This window comes from Pituophis catenifer, unplaced genomic scaffold (assembly GCF_029215685.1).
Source record: "Pituophis catenifer annectens isolate HBS135680 unplaced genomic scaffold, rPitCat1.0.hap2 SCAF_7, whole genome shotgun sequence".
NCBI lineage: Eukaryota > Metazoa > Chordata > Lepidosauria > Squamata > Colubridae > Pituophis > Pituophis catenifer.
In genome coordinates this window covers 66923965-66948997 of record NW_027256887.1, presented here as the reverse complement: position 1 = coordinate 66948997, position 25033 = coordinate 66923965, and the positions used below count along the sequence as shown (strand labels likewise).

At 38.1% G+C, this 25033-nt stretch overlaps 1 protein-coding gene across 4 annotated transcripts in view; it reads left to right on the top strand.

Moving 5' to 3' along the window:
* ABTB3 (ankyrin repeat and BTB domain containing 3) overlaps window positions 1–25033 on the top strand; it is a 223051-nt gene that overhangs the window by 171754 nt on the left and 26264 nt on the right. For all 4 annotated transcript variants that reach the window (XM_070947801.1, XM_070947802.1, XM_070947800.1 and 1 more), the window contains 4 exons: window positions 6178–6330; window positions 13917–14082; window positions 16670–16759; window positions 21965–22066. In XM_070947801.1, coding sequence (XP_070803902.1) covers window positions 6178–6330; window positions 13917–14082; window positions 16670–16759; window positions 21965–22066 — 511 coding nt within the window. The remainder of the gene's footprint in view (window positions 1–6177; window positions 6331–13916; window positions 14083–16669; window positions 16760–21964; window positions 22067–25033) is intronic.

Here is a 25033-nt window from a genome sequence, read left to right as displayed (position 1 = left end):
CCAAGACATCTGGCAGGCACCTGGCTGGAAAGCTGATCTATACACAATGCATACAAATATAATAATTCTTTTATGCTGTGAATATATTGGCAATGGATAATTTCTCCTTGAACATTATAATGAACGCAAACAAATCTTCCTATACAATAGGGAGAGGAGACGCTGTTCTTGTCCCCTTCAAATACACTCAAACTTAACCACCGCAATCATCTATTTCCTGATAACTTCTTGGAGAAAGAAAAAAGAATGAAAAAGAGCAGGAAGAAAACTAAAGCAAGGTTTGGATCACAGGAATAGAATATTAAAGTAAATATCTAGAACGCAAAGGAGGACCTGATAAAATAATAGCAATAGCATGTAGACTTATATACCATTTCACAATGCTTTACAGACCTTTCTAAGTGGTTTACAAAGTCATCATATTGCACCCAATAATCTGGGTTCTCATTTAACAACCTCGGAAGAATGGAAAGCTGAGTCAACCTTGAGGCTGAGTCAACCTTGATCCAACCTGGTAAGGATCAAACTCCCGGCAGTGAGTAGAGTCAGCCTGCAATACTGCCTTTTAACCACTATACTACCATGGCTTAAACTTAGAAAATGCTTTATATCAAGGGTGTCAAACCTTGGCAACTTTAAGATCTGTGGACTTCAACTCCCAGAGTTCCCCAGCCAGCCAGCCGTCTTCAGAAGAGTGGCCTGTGACTTTTAAATGCAGATCAACTTCTGAATCTAGTCCTGATGTGTTTGTTCAGAACACAACAAAGTCCATATTTTGGACAGAAAGGATCACTGGTTTGAAAGAGGGGTTAAAGAGGCCATCTATGTCAAAATTGGAACAGCCCTCTCTCAACAGAGGGGGAGGGATACGGCATTATCTATCTCCAATCTACAACACAGTCCTTTCAACAGTTCCAAGAAGATTTGCACCACTCAGGTGACCCTGATGACACAGATAAGCCTCCAGGTGACCTTAACAACCTGCTAAAAGACCAACTTCTGCAAGGAGTATACATCCTTCCATTCCACACCATTCAGTCAGAGCTGAAGAAGCTTCTTGGATGAGAAGCAAAATGTCTTCAAAGAAAAAACCAGAAAGTCCAGTTGCCTTTGGGACAACCATGACCTGGATGACTGAAAATCAACATAGACGTTTAGCCAAAATTGGACACCCCTACTTTATACCAAGACATATGATTGATATATCTAATTCAGTGTTGTTTACATCAGGGGTTTCCAACCTTGGCAACTTTAAGACTTGTGGACTTCAACTCCCAGCAAAGCTGACTGAGGAATTCTGGGAGTTGAAGTTCACAAGTCTTAAAGTTGCCAAGGTTGGAGACCCCTGGTTTACATCGACTAGTAGCAAATCCTCCCTCAGTCAGACAGAAGCCCTTCTCAAATACACCTAAGATGTTGGAGACTGAATGGAGATACATTTCTTTCTGCTTTGATCTGAAATAGGCAGATGGATCCTCAAGTTTTTAATTTTTCTGTACTGGGTGCTTCTCATTTGCTTTATACAATAGGCTTCTTGATCCAGCTAGAAGGCAGGACTTAAATGTTCCTGCTTAATCTCAAAGTACCTAAGCAAGGTAGTTCTTGGATAAGAGACTATTAGGACATCCCACAGTTTTAGGCCAGAAAACTGGATTCTGGAGTAACAGATCACTTTTGTATTATTGCCAAAAAGTTAAGTTGAACTTTTACTTTTATCTTTTTCAACCTTACTCTCTTCTTGATTTACTTTAGCAGACAAGCAAATTACTTTGCAACTTTGTATAAAAATATGTATATTTATGAATAACCTTAAAAGGTTTTCGATTGGCCAATCTCATTTTGATGGCTGAGCTTTATCGCACAATTTTCTCATTGTTCTTACAGCAGTCACAAACTTCAAAAATCCTCCCAAACCAGCTGCGTATCATCCTTTGAAACACATGCTACTCCTTCCCTAGAGACAGACCAAAGCAAAGTCATTCCGTTCTTGTGGCTGAGGGCTTTTTCATTGGACAAACTGCCTTCCTGACCAAGCTAATATTCATTATGATTACACTGAATTAAAAGAGGAAAAAAAGGCATATTTATTCCCTTGAAATGTTTGTTAGGCTAATACGTTTTAAAATCTTCATGAAATGAAAGTGGTGGGTGGTCTTTGTTATTTTGTATTTTGATTTTTTGCTTTGCTGCTTCTGTCTTTGTGATGGACAAGGAGAGAGTCAATTGTTGTTCAAAGAGCACTAGAGTGTGATTGTAGGAGGGTGTGAACTTAGCAACTAGCAGCACTGATTGAATAGCTGCATAAGAACAAGCTCAGTAATCAGAGATAGTCATTGGATATGACAAAACAAAAGTTAAGATTGTGGCCAAGTTCAAGGGCACATAAAAATGGATGGTGTTTGTTTGCATTGTTGAGGGCACTATCTTGAGTTTTTTTACCATACTTCGGAAACATTCCTCTTAGTTGGAGAAAGGATGTACTGAAGATACTCTCTAGAACACAGGTGTCAAACTCGCCGCATCACGTTGCCATCATGTGACATTTGTGACTTTTTCCCCATTCACAGAGCTAGGAGCGGGCGTGGCCTGCATGTGATGCATCTGGCCCATGGGCCGCCAGTTTGACACCCCTGCTCTAGAAGTTTAACTCTAGGCTCTAATCTAGGATCTCCAAATGGTGAGAACAAGGCGGGGAAAATTTCTGTTGGTTTTAAAGGTAGTTTGAGATTTGCAAATAGATTACATAGATTACAGATTATATGAGCCAAACCTTTTGAAGAAAGATAACCACATATGTTATGAACCTTGCAGTTTAAAACTATGCATAAAAATAAAAACTTGATTTAATCTTGTTGCTTGCTAAATAATTTACAGATGTAGCCCTAGGTTCAATCAGACTCTCCAACATATTAGACATATGAGTTACATTTTTTATTTTTAGCATTCTCATGTTTCTTTTCTTTTTCTTTACTTCCCCATAAATATATAGAATTATTATTAGCCCAAGAAGTTTTGATTTCAAATCTCTTAATGACGTTAGGAAACAGTAAATGGATACCTACTGTGTATCACCCTGAGTTGCTATTCAGTTTTTGCCCAAATAGAAAATTTCTATTTCTGAATCTTGGAAGAAAATACTGAAAGTTTGGGCTTCATTGTATGGTGTTTGATTGACTTGCTGGTGTTGCCTGAATCCTTCCTTCCTTCCTTCCTTCCTTCCTTCCTTCCTTCCTTCCTTCCTTCCTTCCTTCCTTCTTTTTTTCTCTTTGAATAGGCACCTCTGAATCAGTGGTGGGATTCAGCCAGTTTGCACCACTTTGGGAGAACCGGTTGTTAACTTTCTGAGCAGTTTGGCAAACTGGTTGTTGGAAGAAATCATTAGGGCAGAGAACCGGTTGTTAAATTACTTGAATCCCATCACTGCTCTGAATGGTCTGGGAATGACTCCCCATTTCTGGAAGTGAAATCTTCTGGAATGGGAAGTGATCCGCAGCACTCTAGATGTAGTCTAGCTAATTGAAAGGCTGTAGGAGCTGCTGAAAAACAGGAATAACAATAGGAAGTTGAATATGACAGTCCATAGTGGGAAAGAATTAACTAATGTTAGTCATGATAGAACACAGGAATCAGTCATGAATCAGTCTTACTTTACTGATTTTTGTCAGGTTGCATGTCAAACCATGATTTATAGAGATGTTTCATAGCACGCTAAAACAAATCCAAAGTAACCACAGTATCTTGTAATACAGTTTGTGAATCATTATGTCCAAGATGGGAGGAACAGTGAAAAGGTTTTGAATGGGGAAGAGGGAGTGGTTGGGTCACATATCGAGGAAAACTATAATTTATTTTAAATGGGCTCAGGGCTCAGACATAACACTCAGCAAGCAATGCCACTGTGAGAGGTGCAGTATGAATAGACTGGAAAATTAGGGATCTCTTGCTAATTGTGCTTTAGGCAAGACTAGGAAAAAAACAGGGAGAAAATATGCAGTACAGGTCGTTTTCGACTTACAACATTTTTTTAATGACTGCTCGATGTTACAATGGCACTGAAAAAAGTGACTTATGACCATTTTTCACATTTACAACCCACAGTCACATAATAAAAATTCTGACGCTTGGCAACTGGCATGTATTTATGACAGTTGCAGTGTCCCAGGGTCTTGTCATCCCCTTTTGTGACCTTCTGACAAGCAAATTCCATGGGGAAACCAGATTCACTTAACAACCGTGTTAACTAATTTAACAACTGCAGTGATTCACATAACAAATGTGTTAAGAAAAGTTGTAAAATGGGGCAAAACTCAACAAATTTCTCACTTAACAATGTAAATTTGGGGCTCAGTTGTTGTCGTAAATTGAGGACTACCTGTTCTTATTTCAAAGAGGCCTTTGTCCCAGAATGCACTGTTACTAAGATCAAATGAAAATAGTTAGACATGTACACATAAACACAGACATATATAGACAACACACACAGTCACACAGAGACCTCCCCCTCTCCCTCACACACATGCACGCACACACATACACACACACTTTAACCAAACAAGCAGAGACATATTGGTGTTAGAATAACTTTTGAGTGATTAAAAACATTGTGTAATTCAGTGTAAATACTGGTACTTTGGTCCAGAAAAGCAAAATTTCCCAAGGATTTTGCAAGCTGTGATGCTGCTAAGAAATTTTTGGTAAGGGAATCCTTTCTGAGTAATGCATACTGTAGTATCTACAGTACTTAATTCCTACAATACAGCTCCTACCAGCGAATCCTATCATGTCTGCATTGCCTTTGCCTTTGCCTTCACTAGCTAAATTTCAGCAGGAAATTTCAGCATGATTAATTAGACAGTGAGCTAATAAGAGGTATTGACTCAGCTCATAATTAGTCTGGACATTTCTAACTGCAGATTATGCTGCTAACTATTCAGCTGCTTTCCTTTGCATCATTTGTCATCACATATTTATTGTGATCCCCAGAGTGTATCGTATATTACTCTCATGCCATATCACCAGATGTTTTTTACACAGGCTGAATAGGCAGAGTTTAATAAGCTGCCTCTTTGGAGCCTGCAAGATATGTCCGTGTGCCTCCCTTTTAAGTAACTAGATCACGCCCTAAACCTTTCTTTTGAATTCTGCTTGTATTTTCTGTCCTGCTCTCAAATCCTGTATTGGTAATGACACAGTGGAACTCTCATCCTCCTGCCAGAGGCAGAACAGGTTGCAGTTTGGGAATTAAAAGAAGAGACTACTGAATTCTGACAGAGGAAACTGGTGGCTATCATTCTGAAATTTATTTTATTCCAAAGAACTTGCTCTGGATTGCTCCGAACTTTAAAAGCAAGATATCGGTTATTCATGGAAAATATTACAACCTTCTCAAGATCATTGGATTTTTAGTATCAGGCAGACATGTTGTGTTCAGGACAGTGAATATTAACATGTATGTTTACATAACACATCTTTCAGAGTTAATACTCCATCATTCTTTCTATCAGATTGGTTGAGAGGAAGGAGGGGGCTATCCTATTACTTTGGTTCTTTGTTTATATCTGAAGAAGAAGCTTTGATAAATACTACTTCTCTTTACTCTATAAAGTAAATGAGTAGCTGTTTTGACTATGAGTGGGATTTAAGGTTTTTTTAATATGGAGTAAAAGTATGCAAATCCCAAAGGAAATACAGATGGATTGGAAAATAAAACAGAGACTCATGTGCAAACATTTGGGAAACGTTATTACAGGGAAAGGAAGCCAACTTCCATAGAAGAAAAACCATACTTTTTATATTTTTTATAATTTAATTATATTCTATTATTTTATGATAACCAGAGTCATTGAGAGTTGGGTGGCGTACAAGTTGAATAAATTATTGGTGCTAGTCCACTATATAATAATAATCATAATGATCCCAGGTTCTTGGGAAAGATTTGATAAATGGATAAAAATACCAGATCCAGTCAACATCTGGCTGACCATGTGACTAATAATAATAATAATAATAATAATAATAATAATAATAATAATAATAATAATAATGTAGCAGTAGATAATTATTGCTATTATTGCACTGTTTGCTTAACTGCATTGTTAAGAGCTTTCAGCATGTCTGAGAATCATGGACAGATCGTGTCTTGCCCAGAGAAACCAGGTTCTTTGTTTTGCTTTGCAGGCCGTTTATCGTGCTGCCCCCTCTGATGGAATGGATAAGAGTTGCTCTGGCTCACGCCGGGCACCGCCGCAGTTTCTCGGTGGATAGTGATGATGTACGACAAGCAGCCCGGCTTTTGCTTCCAGGAGTTGACTGTGAACCTCGGCAGTTAAAGTAAGTCTGTGCAAAGCAGTGGCATGATATGATGAAGAAATTGCTGTGCTGTAACAACCCAGAACAAGAAGTCAATTGCATATGCAAATCTGAATCTCTTTACATTTTTTTTTAGCCGTTTCACAAAATGCATTTTTTTTTTCCATAGAGCAACTGAATCTGTGAGACTGTGCTTGCATGTTTACCTGGATCAAGCCTTAAGCCCTTCGGTTTGAGTTCTTGTTTGTTTTTCTCCTGTGTTATCAGATGGCATTCTTCTTCCGAGGGACTGGAGTGCTCATCTGATTTAGCTCGATCTTGCTGTGCCTGTTTGCAAAATTTGGAGCTGCTGCTTCAATGGCTGTAAAATCGCCGCCTTCCTCTTCTTTGCTACAGCTACGGCCCAATTTGCACTTAGCTCCTGCTATAAGAATTTGCTTTTCGGCATGCTGTCTCTTTTCAGAAAAGATGCAGTGTTGCTATTAGTTTGGCTTATTTTTAATGTAATAAATAAAAGGCAGCATCGCATCTAATAATTTCATAATGCCACTGTACCTTTTATATGTTGGGTTTTATAAAGAAGGCTGTTGCCATGGTTCTCACCTATGTGGAAGTTTTTTTAAAAAAACATAAAAGTTGGTGTATTTTGCATTTTGAGAGATTTCACCCCCTGCTCTCCTTACACAAGATGACCTGGTGTTTGGCATTAAGAATCTGTCAAGGCAGGAATTATCATGTGGTTGCTGAAGACCCTCAGAGCAAAACAGAAATGGCAACTCGGAGGTCATCTTTGGAGACCAGTGATTTCAACCCCAAACAAACATGGACATTTTTGTCAAGATCTTCACAGTCTGTTACAAGATCTCCCTTAGCTGTATGAGAAAAGGATTATCTACTGTGTATATGTTAGCAACATATACACAGCAACATTTCTTGTATCAAATGGATACAAATGGAGGAAAAAAGACTTTTTAATGAGGTTTTAAAGCATAAGACATAATATATGAGTGTTTGGGTTGCTTATTTATTTATTTATTTATTTGTCAAGCATGTATAAGATAACAGATATAAGTATAAACATGATTATGACTACAGGAAATGGATACGAATAAATGGAGACAGTAGGACAGGGATGGTAGGCACGTTGGTGCGCTTATTCACTCCCCTTACAGAACTTTTAGGAATGGGATGAGGTCAACAGTAGACAGTCTAACGTTAAAGTTATGGGGGTTTGAGGATGAAACCACAGAGTCAGGTAGTGCATTCCAGGCATTGACCACTCTGTTGCTGAAGTCGTATTTTCTGCAATCGAGTTTGGAACGGTTTACCTTAAGTTTGTATCTATTATGTGCTTGTGTATTATTGTGGTTGAAGCTGAAGTAGTCATTGTCAGGTAGGATGTTGTAGCAGATAATTTTGTGTACTACGCTTAGGTCAGACCAAAGGCGGTGTAGTTCTAAGTTGTCTAAGCCCAAAATTTCAAGCCTTGTGGCATAAGGTATTCTGTTGCAAGCAGAGGAGTGGAGGACTCTTGTGAAATATCTTTGGACTCGCTCAATTGTATTAATGTCTGATATGCAGTGCGGGTTTCCAGACAGATGAGCTGTATTCTAGAATTGGTCTAGCAAAGGTTTTGTATGCCTAGTTTGCAGTACAATATTACCGGAGAAGAAGCTTCACAAGATTAGGTTAACAACTCTTGATGCCTTTTTAGCAATGCTGTTACAGGTAGCTCTGTCTCAGTGTATTATACACTGTATGTATTATGGTTGTTAGTATGTTGTTATTGTTTTTGCTGTAACCTTGATGTTCCTTAAGCCACCACCTGACAACTAGATACAAAGTAAGGGAAACAATAATGTCAATAATCTATTGTGTCTTAGTATACGGTGATTAAGAACTCTTGTTGTTTTTGTGTCTTTAAGTCAGTGTTGACTGCCTGGACTAATCCCTGCAATTTTCTTGGAAGAGGATGGCCATTGCCTTCTTCTCAGAGTTGAGAGAGAGTGACTGGCGTAAGGTCACCCATCTGGCTTTGGGTCTAAAGTAGGCCTAGTACTCACAGATTCCCAGTTTTTAGCCTGGTGCCTTAACCATTACACCAAAATGACTCTTCAGTTGAGAGCTGCCCCTAGAGAAGGAGGTTGTGGATTGCATTGCATTGAGTGAATCTGTGATGTCACCAAAGTGGGCAAGACTGGATCCAGGACACTGGATTGATTTCTCTTTTGAGGAATAATCCTGCTTTTGTTTTATTTTTTTAACATGTTGGGCTTAAAAGATAATTTATACCATTTTAATGGTCATTTTCTACTGAGAGAGGAAGGAAATCATTCTCAATAACTTGTCAGTGTTCAATGCCATAGTGTTTGGGGTCAGCAAGAAAGACGTTTGGAACTTGCATTGAGACTGCAGGCTACAGGTTGCCATTCCTGTTTTGTCTCCATGTACATACAAATATAAACACACACACTGCCTCACACACACACACACACACACACACACTGTGTGTGTGTGTGTGTGTGTGTGTGTGTGTGTGTGTGTGTGTGTGTGACATGCTATTACAAATCAGGGGTGGGTTCCACTTACCTTTACTACCGGTTCGCAGTGGAAGAACACATGCGCAGATCACCCATGATGATCACCCGTGGTGGGTGGGCAGAGCCTCCCACCAGTTTTACTACCGGTTCTATAGAACCGGACCGAACTGGGAGCAACCCACCACTGTTACAAATCTCGGAAAAGTCCAGCATAGCTACCCTGAAAAAAAAAAGAGTCACCACTCATAGCTTATAAGTGGTGAACTCTGAAGCTAAGTAAATAGTCAACCTCAGTTTTTATTTATATTTCACTTAAAAAGTTTAACCTCTTTATTGTTTATTGGGCAGTCTCAGTTACTGTAGAATAAACAGTACAAATTTGCCAGAATTTTGCTTATTCCTAATATATACAATTATTTATGAGAGCTTGGTGTCATATTCATATTCCAGAAATCCCTTATTCAGATTTAGTTCTTTTACTAGAATGAGATGAACTTCTCTCCCACTGATCATGATGATGTTGTAGCCAGAGGCCGGCCGTTGCAATAAATTCCAAGTTTCTTTGTTCTTTCTGACAAATGAAAGGAAACTGTTTCAAGGGAGATTTGCCACTCCTCAATCAGGAATGTAACATTTATTTATTTATTTTATTTATTTTAATTTGATTTATATGCCGCCCTTCTCCGGAGACTCAGGGCGGCTTACAATGCGTTAAGCAATAGCCTTCATACTTTTGTATATTTATACAAAGTCAGCTTATTGCCCCCACAAACTGGGTCCTCATTTAACCTACCTTAGAAAGGATGGAAGGCTGAGTCAACCTTGAGCCTGGTGAGATTTGAACTTACAGTAATTGCAGACAGCTGGTGTTAATCACAGTGCTTTTAGTCTGCTGAGCTACCAGGCCATTCAACATTCCTTTGCTTTGAAGAGACAGTCTGTGTTTCTTGCTCTTCCTTCCCAGCTGTTATCTTATTGTAAGCATGCTGGTTTGATAAAGAAATCCAAATGTTGTAATACTTGCTTGCCAAATAATACACAATTGCCACCATGCTTGCATATATCCTCTCTTTTTCATCTTTTTTCCCCCTCTTAACTTGGTGAACAGACGTTTGTGTTTAGGCACAAGGGTTGGATCAAAACAGTTGTCACTGATGGCTACATACTGATTGTCTGGCAGTTGTCTATGCTTGGGTATTGACCAAGAAGACTAAGTCTTGAGTGGTTTAATAGTCTATAGAGGAGTTACAATGATGCTGTCATAAGCCCCAGATAGACAGTGATTTAGTAGGATTTGAAGGTGATGGATCAGTGTTTTAGAATCTAAGGATGGAATGTAGTTGGGTGACTCAAGAATGCAAAGAGAATAGAATATAATTGCTATATATTTATGAAAAAACACATATGTGCCTGATTCTTTTATGCCTTCCACACTTCCTGAGAGTATAGTTTGGGTAGATATAATGAGCAAGCTGAAAGTGACTTGGGAAAAGCATTAATACAAAAACTAGGCAGAACAATAAAGTAAAATAACACAGAGACAAATAATACAGGAAAACAATATAGTTTTCTCCAAATTACTTTCAATACCCCTTTCGTATGCTTCTCTCCTTGAGTGTCCTTGTCCGTGTCTTGAATTTTGACTAATTCTCTAATTTCAGCTGTGAGAGCTGCAATAATTAGGGACAAAAATATCACCCCAGCGTGTGGCTGTAAACAAACTCCTTGACAATCTAGCAGTCTCTGATGCTGATGATTCCAGAGGATGAATAGGATTTGAAAACTTACTTGATAGGAGATTTGTCTAGATATTCTTATGTTTCATTGCTCAGCCCGGCATGCAATTTTAAGACTTTCTGAATTGAATCAGTATAGCAGAAGATGGTGAACTGAAGCTGTTCCGCAGTCTCAGTTTCCCAAATATAATTTGCTTCCCCAAACAGTTTTGTCCTACCAGAAGAAACAAGATACCAATATATTTCCTTAACTTTTATGAAGTCTGTATTAGATGTATTAATTTACTAGAAATTATGTTCAATGTATCTGGAAGGCATTAAGTTGGAGAAATATTGTATGGAAACAATCCAGTGCATGAAATGTGCATCATCTTGTAGGTCACTTGGGCTCTTAAAAATAATAAAGGTGAATTTGCTTTCATTCTGTTGCAATTTTCCTCCATAGGTCAATTATAGTCATTGTAAGAATTAATCTAAATATTATCTTAGCTGCATGTTTCTTGCCGAGGTTGTCCTATCCTACAGACACCTACCTAGATTATTAGTGTGATCATTAAGTGAACACTGGGCTTGTAAAGTGACCACCATAATAGTAAAGCCCACAGTCAAGCAAGCCCATTGTTTGCTATGTGTAGGAGATGATTAGACTGAGCCTGAGGGAGGGGTCAAGGGCATCATTAGTCTCGAGTCCCACAAGAGATCAAAGTCCAGCTCACCTTGAATTCCTTTGATTCTTATCTACCACCAATTTGCTTTGACAGTTAGTAGATTAGATTCTTGTAGAGAGTTTAAGATTGCAATAAACCTATATATTCATTTGAACTATATATTCATTTGACTCCTGATTTCCTGCATTTGACACAATAGAGTGTTTCTAAATTAACTCTTTTCAGTATCAGAGGTTGATAATATTAACATCAATTATTTTTGTATGTGATAGGAATTCATAGGATAGGAGTTTTGGAGGCAGTGTATACTTTCATAACAATGTTTTGGAGTTCTTTATTAACCCTCTGGACCTGTTATCACCGTTCACTTTGGTCTGGCAAAGCCAATATTGAAATTTGGTTATCCTTTGCATTGCGTAGGTGTGATTCTGTGGCTTCAACTAACAAGAAAAAGTGGTTCTTTTTCCTGTTAGTTGAAGTTTTGTTTCACCTTATCTCCCAACATCTGGATTCAAACCAGCCTCTTCCACTATATTATCCCCCCGTACAAGGTTAATATTTTATTGCTGGAGTGCCCAATGTGTATGGCTTGTTCAGAAATTATATTTCTTCTCCCTAGTTCCAGCTACTATACTAACACACAATTAAGGTTTTAATTATTGGGAAAAAGAATAACCTATATGCTTTTATTTCACCTTTGGAAGTCACTGAGGCTTTTTAATGGCAGAGAGCAACCAAGAAACCATTTTCAGGCTTCAGAACTTTTATTTACATTTTTGCAATCAACCTTCCCCAACATAGCTACCCGTCATATATTGATATGATCTGCCTTTCAAGGGTGGCTGAGATTTACAGTGACAATAATTGCAATCCTGTTTCAAAGAGCTTTGTGAGGATTCACAAGATAAAAATTGTTCATGGTATGGAAAGGCCCAGTGACTGTGAAATGTCAAGGCAGGTACAGAACTATTTATATTTAGCAACATATAATCACAAAAATGTATGCTCTAAGAATTCAAATTAAGGTAGAAAGCTATCCTAAGTCCCAATATTATAAATGGTCTGATTTTGAAAATGATCAGGGATAAGATGTAAAAGTAGCTATTTAGAAAAGGAAACAAAGATCACTTTAAAGACAGTGATTTAATTAGACCAATTAAGGGTTTATGAAGTGATTTGCCAGTTACAGCTTTACATCAACAGTCCATCAGTCAAAATGCTTTTACAACATCTAAAAAAAGGGAAAGACAAAAATTACAGTCCTTGATAAAATGTAGGAGGTCTGCAGCCCTGCAAGAGGGCCCCATCAAGTGCAAAAGTAATATTAAGGAGCCTCAAGGGCTTTCCAAAGTCATGCTGTAAAGAAGAGGGAACAATAACAAGATTGCTGGATCCCATGTTTGGTATAATAAAACCTAGCTGTTAACGTTTACCTGTTTCCATCCTGTTTCCTTCCTTCCATAAGAGATAGAAAACAACAGTGACAGCAACCAGGCAGACTTTATGTTAACAGACTTGATGTAATTTATTATGTTTATTATGAAAGAATTGTTAATAGAGGCCAGATCTAGAACCGTCATTAGAAATTAAAGGAAATAGCAGTTGTATATGTTTAGAGCAGGGTGTCAAACTCAAGGCCCGCGTGCATCTCACCCCCTGCTCTGTTTTCACTGGTGGAAGGCTAGCAAACCAAACTAAAAGCAAAACAAAACAGAAGGAGAAATGTTTCCCCTTTGACATTTGAGCATCCAAGAAGGGACAGGAAAGGAGAAAGGATGGGAGAAAAGACAAAGAAAAAGAAGAAAAGAGGGGAAGAAAGAAGAAAGGAGAATGAAGAGGGAAGGAAAAGGAAGGAAGGAAGGAGATTATAATGAGAGGGAGGGAGGGTCTGAGGGTCCTACTTAGCATTTGGCCACCACAGATGCCCCCGACACGAGTGATGTCGAGCTGGCCACGCCTACCCTGTCCACACCACCCTGTCCACACACCCCTTCCCCCCGAGGTCAAACACAACCCTGATGTGGCCGTCAGTGAAATCGAGTTTGACACCAAGGCCCCTTCCAACTCTGTTACTGTTACTGTTACTCCTGCTCTAGAGAATCACAGGTTGGAGATGCTACTTGGCTGAATGCAAGACGGACATTTTCCTCCGCTGATGACTGTCTATCCTTTAAGTGCTACCATTCTACAGTCTACTTTTTTCTCATCAGGTCAAAAAAAAAACACCCCAAAAAAGAGGGGAGATTTTTTTCCAGCTCCGGGAACCAGTATTTTATGACGGAGAGCCTCGCCTTTAGCCCAAATCTATTTGACCATAGTCTCTGTCTATTAGCTCTAATCTATCTGAGTTCCTGCTTTTTCCTGACAATTACTGGGCTCCTTTAAAATTTAAGTAACAATCAAATGTGACAACTGCAATTCTATATTAAGGGAAAGAAACTCGGGGCAAAAATGTGGCATACCTGTCTAGAAGAACCTGGTAGGAATAGTTATGATTTTGGGGTGAGATTTCCTCTGAGTAAATCCTCCTTGACAGTTCGTTATTCAGGTTGTTTGTTGCAATGGCAGTGTATGTCATTCAAAGGCAAAATGTGGCTGTGGAAAAAATGAATGGCAAAAATCTCTTTTGAAAGAATTTTCTAACTCTTTCCTTCGATTCACAGAATTGATGACTGCTTCTGTGCTTCTCGGAAACTGGACGCAGTGGCCACAGAAGCAAAATTCAAGCAAGACCTAGGGTTCCGGATGTTGACCTGTGGCCGAACAGATCTGGTCAAGCAGGCCATATCTTTGCTGGGGCCCGATGGAATTAACAGCATGAGTGAACAGGTAATAAAGAATTATAAACCATGTAGAAAATAAAAGACTTTGCTTTTTTTAAAAAAAAGTTTGAAATTAAATATTAATTTTCCGAACAGCTTGAAACAAAGTGCTTAAGGAGAATGAGTTTCTTTTACTCGGTTGGGTTGCTTATGTGGGGAGTTTATTATAGACATATTTATGATCAGTAAGTGGTAACATACTTAAAATAGCACTTGGGAGCAACTGTACATCTCTTCTTTGTGACCACTGAAACTCAAGGAATCTCACAGCCAAATAAGAAAGGCAAGATTCCCTGTTCTATTTTCACCAATAATAAAATTGTATACACTATTCATATTTGCTTTTAAAATTTCTAAAGAAGCAAAACAAAAAATCTTAAGAATCCTGAAACATTTAGGAAAACTTAGCCCTACCAAAAAAAGAGAGATCTCTTTGCAGAATGGAGGCAAATTACTTTTTCTTGCTCCATTCATTTGTTCTCCCTTTGGAGCATGCACCTCTCTTTAATACAAACAAACATCAATTCACATTTTTGTGTAATAGTAACAGAGTTGGAAGGGGTCTTGGAAGTCATCTAGCCCAACCCACTGCTCACACAGAAGACCTGTACTAGGGATTCGAACCGCCGAACTGCTGACCTTTCTAATCGACAAGCTCAGTGTCTTGGCCACCTAATCTGCCTAATGATTAACTCTCCCTTCTTGACTACATTTGTGCCTAATATTGTCAAAGAAACATTAATCACAAAGGATACCTTGATCAGCGGGACAGAATATTTCAGATTAATATAAATTTATTTATTTTATTTATTTATTAGTCATATTTCTATGCTGCCCACTCTCCGAGGACTCTGGGCGGCTTACACCAAAGACAGTATACTAAATAGCATATTTCTCCCAACAATCTGCGTCCTCACTTTACCCATCTCAGAAGGATGGAAGGCTGAGTCAGCCTTGAGCCCGTGAGATTTGATCTGCTGATTTGCTGAACTAGCAGTCAGCTGAAGTAGCTGCAGTACTGCACTGTAACCACTGCTCCACCTCGGCTCATTTTCTGCAGCTAGAAGGCTCTGTAGTGAAGAGTCAGTTAATCTAGTTTTCTTCCAAACAGGACAGTATTCCCCTAGAGCTAGGAACTCTCAACAGAGTGGCCTAGCATTTCATTTCAAATTAAATCAGTATATATTAAAGGCATGCATACCAAAGCTGCTACTTCTCCAATTGCAGTTAATACTTTTGGCAATTAATATAAAGTTCCAGTCTAATCTATTAAAATAAATCTGTTAAAGTCTAACCCCGTGATGGCGAACCTATGGCGTGTGTGCCAGAGGTGGCATGCAGAGCCCTCTCTGTGGGCACATGCGCCATTGCCCCAGCTCAGCCAGATGGTCGTCAGATTTCCAACACCCTGGGGGGTGCGCGCACATGCACACAGGCAGGTGGGCGCCTTCCGGTTTGGACACTGTGCCTAAAAGGTTTGCCATCACTGGTCTAACCTGTTAAAATAAAATAACAACATAAAATTGATGAAGGACTGCTCTGCAAAATAAATGCCCAATATTTTATTCTTTGTAGGTAACAGTAGAGTGGAGTCCAGACTCCATAAAGATCTTGAGATTAAAACCTTCATCTTGGCAAAGAAGCTTTACTCAAAATTTAATAAATAGCTTTTTAAAAAAGTATGCTTTACTGGTAGTCCTCGATTTACAGCTAATCATTTAGTGACCGTTCAAAGTTACAATGGCACTGAAAAGGTAATTTGCATCCAGTCCTCATGCATAACCATCGCAACATCTCCATGGTCCCATGAGCAGCAAAATTCAGGCACTTGGCAACTGCCATGTATTTGCAATGTTTGCAGAGTGCTGGAGTCATGTGATCGCCATTTGTGACTTCACCGCTGGCTTCTGACAAGTAAAGTCAATGAGGGAACTAAGATTCACTTAACAACCACACGATTCTTTTAACAACTATGCCAAAAAAGGTGGTAAAATCAGGTATCACTCACTCAACAACCGTCTTGCTTAGCAATGGAAATTCTGATCCCAATTGTGGCTGAATGTTGAGGCTGAACTACCTGAACCCATTTTGAACATCTCACATCTGTTTTTCTAAATAAAATCTGGGGGGAAAAAGTTTGATGAAATAAATGAGCAAATCCAGACATGCAAATCAACTTCATATTTCATAAGATTATCATTTGATAATCATGCACCTCAAGGACATTTCTTGTGGGATTTTTTTCTGCCTATAATGCTAGTGATAAGATTAGCTGCATAGTTGAAAATTGAAAATCCTTTTAATTTTTCCTCACATATCAAATAAAACTTGTCTGAATCAAATAATATCAAATAAAACTTGCCTGAATCAAATAATATTAAATAAAACTTGTCTGAATTAAATAATATCAAATAAAACTTGTCTGAATTAAATAATACCTTTGTGGATTGATAGGTATTTGCACATGGTCTAGTGTCCTGCTTCTTGTATTTGAGCCCTAGTCTGGTCACTAGGACATCACCTTGTGATCCTGAATGAAAGATCATAAATCAAAGACTATAAATCAATGATTATGAATACTGCTGTCCACACAGGGTATGACTCCATTGATGTATGCTTGTGTGCGGGGTGATGAGGCCATGGTCCAGATGTTACTGGATGCTGGAGCAGATCTAAATGCTGAGGTGAGACTATTCTTATGATTGCATCTGTTCTGTGAAGACAGGTTAAAAAGCAGGAAGCCAAAGACAAGGGCACTCATGTTTTAAAATGCTGCATGACTTTGTTAGAACAGCTAAAATGTCAAATCCAGATTTAATCTTTTTTTGAACCATCTTCAGGAACATTTTTACCCTCTGATGCATGAAGCACTCCCTCTCTTTAATAATGGTTTTTGCATACAGGAATGAAAAATAGAATCCTTGAAAGCCAAAAGTAATTGAGCAAAACAGCAATGCTTATCCAGCAATGATATCAAGGCCTAGTACTTCCTGGTGCTAAACCCAGTCCCCTATGACAGTAGTTCTGCACCTGTGGCCTGTAGATCCCTGGGGGGCTGTGATGTAATCACAGGGCGTCTGCGAAGGCTTTAAGAAATGTTATGATTTAAATCTTGACTTAAGTCTTGGGTGTCTTTGGACATGGTCTGTGGCGAAGAAAAAGTTGAGAACCGCTGCTCTATGTTGTCTTCCAAATGTATCACTTCATATTATCAGTATTATTATTTAATGATCTTAACATTGTAGTTCCTAATTTCTTAAACATGGCTAGATTCATCCAATTTAATTTAATTTTTTAAAGTTACTGCACTATCATCTACCAGGATCTTTTGATGGTTTTATAGTAAGCCAAAACCAAACAAGCCATCTAACATCTTAGCATGATATCCAAATCAATCCAACCTAATTTGGGCTTTAGACTATCCTTCTCTTTGATTGGATGCTTCACTGAAATTTTAAGTCCAGAAATTTTAAGCTCGATCAGTTCACTAAGAAGTAAGCCAACAAAAATCTTGCTGGTGGAACTGTGGTCACAAGCTACAGAATTTGTCTGCATCAGTATTTTTATGGCGTAATAGCTGCATGTACATGGTCTGGTATACACACTTCTTTCATATAAGCTTGTATTTAAACCCTGGCTTAAAGTGGCTTAAACTAATGTCGAGCTCCTGAACAAAAGATGGCTTATATATCAATGAATCAATCAACAAAACTGACATTTTATGCAGGCAGAGAATGGACTGAACTAGCCAGTCAGTCAGTCAATAAAGAATAAAAAAGAATAAATAATAAAGAAGCATCTCATACAAAGCATATTCATCCCCACTCTATGTTATCAGTGCCAAACATGGACACTTAAAATAAAACATAAACAAAAGTTAGTCACCACAAAATGAGATGTTTGAGGAAAACTGTTGGGGTGGCCAGAAGGGAAAGAATTGGCATAGAACCAATCTTAAACTACATACAAAAAAATTATGGTAAGTGGTTTGCTCACTTGGAGAGGAGGTCATGGGATTCCATGCCATATAAGACATTCACAAAAAGGGGAGAAGGTCGAAGAACACAAGGTAGACCAAAAAGAAGATGGAGAGACAACATCAAAGGCACACTATAACAACATCAATTAACAAAGGTTGAGGCTGCCGGAAGGGCAAGAACCAGTACATTTTATTTCCTCAACACCTGAAGCAGTAAAAGAGGAAGTGAAGAAGAAGAGGAGGAGAAGAAAGCTCCATTTGTGGAAAAGGGGCACTTTTCAACATCCAGCTGAAATGAGATGCTCTTTCTTTTGTACTCATAATTTCTGTTTCTCTTCTGCATCCTGTGGAACAGTGAGCTTTTTACAATCTAATAATTTTTGTGTCCTTGTTCACAAGGCTCTTTGGCAATATATATAAAAGATAACCATATGAGGGTGAACTAATCACATAATTTCTTCTCCTTTATCATAAGTTGCCCATTGTTCCATCATTCTGCTTATAGAGCTCCTGATTACATTTGCCAGGGTATAATTTGGGACAAATCTTGCAGAATCAGTTCTTTGTAAGATTTATAAGTCTAAAAGGTTCAGAAAAATTGGGCCAGGATGAAAAACATGATGCAGCATTTTTTTGTTTACTTTTTAGTTTGCCTAAGGCTACCCACAATACAATGAATGAATAGTAGCTTGTTTCAGGGGAAAAAATATGCTTTCTATTGCTGATAGTGCAGTGAAAACAGCAAGACTTAATAATGGGAGATTTATTAATCTTTGATGGCTTCACAAACTTTGTGAACCATTGTAGACAAGTGACAATCTTCATATTAAAGTAATATATATTGAAGGCCAATTGAAGATAATTAAATAGGGTGTAAACATAATTTTCATTATACAAGGGGATACTGAAAGGCAGATAAGGAGAATGGAGGAAAGGGTGGTTGAAGTTGATTTAATCATGCTTTGTTGTAAATCATGCTTTACTACTTGCAGAAATTTTGATGGAGAAGTGGGATAAATTAAGATAAGGTAAATGCGGTCGTAAAATTCTAAAATAGGACCCAGTGCTGGGCTTTTCAGTTGTTCTCTAAATGTCTTTGGTTTGTTAGCAAATGAAAATTGATGCAATCTGGTTTGCCATTTGTTGAAATATTTAAAATTGATTTTTTCATGATGTTTGTGCAACAGAGTCTCTGGTGGAACTCTTCATTGAGAAATGGAGTAAAATTGGGATAGGAAGAAGAGTGCCTTTTAAAAATAGACAAGATTTTCTCTGGTGTGAAAAATTGTTATAGCAGTCTGAAAACCATTACCTTTAAAACTTCCTATAGCGTTGCATTGCAATCTATGCTGAAGCAGCATGTTGATATCAAAGAGCCTTGTCATTAACTGTGGTGGGATATCTGCAATGGGACAACATTCATTTGTAACCTTCAAGCCAACAAAAGCTTATTAGCAAACCATGTCATAGAAGGGATTAAGGGGGCATTTGTGTTTTCGTAGGGCTGTTTATAAAAGAAGGGACCGAAATCCTTTAGCTGGGTGATACTAAGTACTAGTTATAAAGTCATATTTATTTGTACCAAAAAAGGTGCAGTGGATTCTGAAAGAGAGAAAAAGAGCCAGTTTTGTCTAATACTTAAGGCACCAGGCTAGAAACCAGGAACTGTGAATTCTAGTCCTACTTTAGCCGTAAAAACCAGCTGAGTGGCTTTGGGCCAGTCACTCTCTCTCTCAGGGTTATTCTGGAACATGTTGTGGAATTTGGAAAGTGATGGAATAGATGTATAATTTTAACCTTTGTTCACATGGTATAAAGTTACAAGCTGGCAAAATCAGAATTTGAAAAAGTAAATCTGGGGGGCAGCCAAAAATATTTTTTGTTAAAGAAGACAGTACTACCTAGGTTTTTTTTAATATATGTATTGGACTAGCTCTTTATTGATATGCAGGAAAGTTTACCTCATGTAGTCAAGGTTTCATGCTATTTTAAAAACTTGAACTGTGCATTGTGATAATAGGTTTTTATATGTTTTGTTTATTTGTTTGCGGATTAGGGTTTCTTAGGTTAAAAAAATAATTGTGAGGTGTGAAATGCAGCAATTTATATATTTTTTTATGAGTTTATGAGATGCAGCAATTAGGCTGTTCAGAATTTCAGATACCTCTGCGTTATGATGTTACTTCTTGTCTTGGAATAGGCTGAAGTGCAGATAGCAGGCATTATTTCTGCTACTATTATTTTGAAATGTTTTTGTATTGAGCTGGTGAGAATTTCATATGAGAACTAATTTCCAATACATAGTCTTTTTAATTTCCTGGTCTAACCTTGAAATACTCTTAAGTAGCCTGGCATGAGACTGTTCCTGTGAGAAACTGACATTTGTAGGCATTCTTTTTTACATGTTCTAACAAATAATCAATTGCAGCTAGTACAGTGCTGTGTGTGACAAGTTTACAACTGATGATTGACTAGATAGTAGAAGATTGTTTTCTTGCCAGCAATCAAATAGCGAAAATTACAGAGAAAAAATTGGGACAGTTAGTTCAATATTCTAAACTTAATCTAAATCTGCTGAAGTCAATCCTCTGCTGTTTAGGATGGCCAGCAGAACAAGAAAAATTTACACATTGTATAGAACCATGATGGCGAAACTCTGGGACGTGTGCCAGAGGTGACACACAGCGCCCTCTTTGTGGGCACGCAAGCCGTCACCCCAGTTCAGCTCCGCCGCACATGTGTGCACGCCTCCCGCTGGATCTTTGGATCTTTGGATCTCTGCTCTGTATGCGTGGAGCATGCGGGAGGGCTGCGTGCGTATACACGGGGAGCATGCGCAGGGGGGGCAGGCCATGTGCGGGAGGCGTGCGCACATGTGCAGGGGTGGGGCGTATGTGCAGGGGCCACACATGCAATGAGGACCCAGATTGTTGGGGGCAATATGCTATTTAGTATACTGTCTTTGGTGTAAGCCGCCCAGAGTCCTCGGAGAGTGGGCGGCATAGAAATATGACTAATGACTAATAAATAAATAAATATAATTCACAATCCTGACTATAGATATATGTTAACTTTAAGTTAAAGTTAGCTATTATATAGTTAAAATTAAGTGTAATTTGAGGTTCAGACTGGAGAATGGAGTATGGCAAAGAGCTGGGAAGAATGAGAGAAAAGCCATGGAGCTTTCAACTCTCTCTCTGCTGCCATAGCATGGTAGAATAGGCAGCAGAGAATGGAACATTTCCCTGTCTCTGCTCTGCCTAAGCTGTAATGGTACCATGAACCATGACTAGTTAGACAGCACATTAAACCACACTTCTTCTAAATTTAAAGTCGGACTCTTTCTTTCTGTCTATTTATTAGGAGGAAAAGGGTGTGTTTGAGACCAGGGCTCTCAAAAACCTTTTCTTATAAGGTTGTGTCTAAGTCAGGTCTTTAACTGATTTCTGAGAAACTTGTAGCTTTAAGGTCCACTTGGTTTGGTCGAAACATTGTATGAGTTTGGTAGGTTTGCCTAACATTGTATGTGTGTGATTGTGATACTTTGAGAATGAGATGGAGAGTAGCATCTCCCTTTCTGTTTGTTGAGAATATAGTTTGAAGCTACTGACGTACTCATGTGATCATCAGATGAATATTGATTGATTGTAAGAATTGTATCTAGCTAGGCCTTATGATTAAAAGGATCTAAGAAAAATTAAGTTAAGGAAGTCTATTTTGTTGCCAGTTAAATTTTGATTAGATTAAAAATTAAAAAAGGATTTTTTAAAAAGAGTTTCTTTTCCATGCTTGCTTTTTTTTCTCTGTACCTTAACATGCCAAGCATTCTGGCAAGTTTGTTTTGATTGCACATACAATGGCTTTTGCTGAAGAGTCATATATATAAGAAACCTACTTTATCTGTTTATAGGTTGTCAATACTCCTCATAAATATCCATCCGTCCATCCTGAGACCCGTCATTGGACCGCCCTGACATTTGCTGTGTTGCATGGACATATTCCTGTAGTCCAGGTATTACTGTATTTCCCTTTTGCTCCATCTCATAGTTTATTTCTCATGGTAAGTTTTTAATTGGCAATCATTCCATACGGCCGCCATTTTCATTTTTTTTTTTTTGCTACTTCTTTCTTTGCTCTGCAGATATATAATAACTCTATTATATACATCTACAAGTATAAGGCTGCAGTCTTAAGTATACCTATTAGGAAGTAATTCTCATCGGATAGCTAGAATTAAACCTGAGAAATTTGCATGCAATTAACGGCTAAATCACTGTGAAGTGTAAATAAGGCAATTAAAAAAGAAATTATACCAATAATATCCTATTGGCACTTTTGAATAATTTTTGACCATGTGTTTTATGTATCCATTTATTTATTATTTAATAATATATTATCATGTCACATGATAATATATTATAAAAGAAAGCTTCCTTTCTTTTCCTCCTTTTGTCCAACCTCATTTTAAAAAACCACAGCCAAAAAAGAATAGACATAAAACAATAAATAAAAATAGAAAGAATAATACTGTAGGAGTTTAGGGACCACGCAGAATTGTTTTGGGGCTCTAAACCCCCTCATCCAATGAGTTTCATTGACTAAAACTTTATAATTTCTTCAGGCTATATAGAACAAATTAATGATATTCGTGGCTATCAATTCCAGCTCCAAGCTCATAAGACATTTAAAGTGATGACGGTTTCATAGAGGATAAGTTTATCAGTGGTTATTAGAAAAACTGGAAAGGAAGTTTGCTTTATCTCTAATTTGGAGAGAAGCAAAAAATGATTTCTCTATGATATCCTGCTTTCTGAAACTGAAAATGGTATCTCCATTAGCGAGATCCAGGAAGAAAGTTCTTACATTATTTGTAGCAGAGGTGGTATTCACTTACTTTCACTACCAGTTCGCAAATGTGAGCATGCGTACATGCACAGAGCGTCAAAAGCGGGACGTGGTGACGTCTGGGTGGGTGGGCAGAGCCTCCCACAGCTGCTACCGGTTTGCCCGAACCAGATATAACTGGCTGAATACCACCACTGATTTGTAGGTTAATTATCAGTGTGGCCTTATGCAAAAGCCAGTGGTCTGCATTCTAGATATTTTTCAGCCTTTCTTGTTTTCCTGTATTTTTTTGTAATTTGAATACAATAAATACTTTGATGTCTGAAGCAGTGGACATTATACTTTTCACCCACCCACCCCTTTTGCATATATAGATGTGAACTGAACCAGCAACTGACATTACTTCAATGTTGGTGACAGAACAGTGTCTTCCATCTCACTGGAAGACAGCAATCTGGTGCCCTCAACTGCATCTGAATACAAAATCATTTTAGCCTCTAATAGGAGAGAATGGGCTTCAAGTTCAAGCAGAATATCTGGAAGGCTGATCTCTACTTCTCGGCATCTGTTGGGTCACGTTGCCTAATGGCAGTGCTGTTTTTGATGGAACCAACTGCAAGACCACCATAAGATGCTTTTGACTGATCGCTCTTCAGTGCCATTTATTACTGCTCTCTCTTTCAATAACAGGATTCCTTTAACAATGTAGTGTCAAGCACATCGTGCTTTCATGGCTCCTAGTCAAGTGATTTAAATCCAGCACAAGACTTCTGAAATAAAGAAACGGACATGATCCATTTAAAAATGGTTACATTGATTTGATTGAGGTCTTTACCTGTGATAGATAATGTACATCAATGCATATATGATATAATGGTAATAGTTAGCATAGCTTAGTCTAGAACAAACTAAACCAACTGTTTGTTGAAATGTTGCATTTGTTGAATCCTTGAAATGTTACAGATTGTGCAAATAGTATTGGAAAGACCAGGTTGTGGGTTATATAAATAAGAAGCAAACCCTATCCTCTTCTGGTACTGATGATGTTAACTAGTTGGATAATGAAACACCTGCAAGAAAACAAGTTCAGAGAGCACCAAGGACCCCACAGTTCAACCCTGAGCTACAAATAGTTTCTTCTATTAAATCAGAGTTGTTGGGATGGGACAGTTCCTTTGGCAACAACAACATGGAATGGGTGAATAATTCCTTTGGCATCCGCTCCAATAAGAATAAGAATAATATAAGCAGAAGATTGGTTTTAGACTGGATAGTTATATTTCTGAATCTTTGGATTGTTCTGAATGGATTAAAAGTTGCCATGGTAGAGGATATATGGTACCCTACATCTATGATACTATTTCAGGTTTTTGCATAGTGCTGTCATATTCTTCAGCTGGTTTCCCCTAAACATATTTAGTTCCCTCAATCTTTCAAGTGTCATAATAATCTGAGCTGACATTTCTGTGGTGGTGAAAAAAATGTTCAATTGCTACCATTTGGTATGTTGCCTTCTCAAACCACTTTAGGGTAATTTGTGGTTGTATTGTAAATTACTGTTTGTTTTCATGATAGAATCCTCATGTGTCTTCTCCTCCCAAGATATAGAGACACTAAGGGTGTTCTATTTCTGAAATTCTTGAACTTCTCACCTTTGGTATTTGTTTTAATGTATAATCCATTCCAAGCATCCCCAATCTCTGAAGAATATGTCATTCTGAAATCTTTTAGGTTTCTCGTAACATAAAATTCAATTTATTGTGTGAAAATGGAGTATTAGGTTAGGTGAAAATAGAAGATGTATAGCTGGGCTGCAGTTCCTAAGAACTGTCAAGAAGGGCAGTTGTCCATCGACTTTACCTTCACTGTGAAAACACAACAGAAAGCTCTTGGGAAGCCAACCATAAGCTTGTTGAAGCAAATATAAATCAAATTGGTGGATTAAGAAGGCAATCATAAGAGAAAGCGGGGAATTGACCATTCAGTATTTGGGACATTTTTGGGAGAAAAAAAAAAGAGAGAGAAGGGCTGATCCTTTAAAGGCCATTATTTGGAATGACTGTGTCGAAAATATTGCACATTTACTGTTGTGCAGTAATCCTGTCTCAGCAATGGTACAAACAAAAAAGAGATG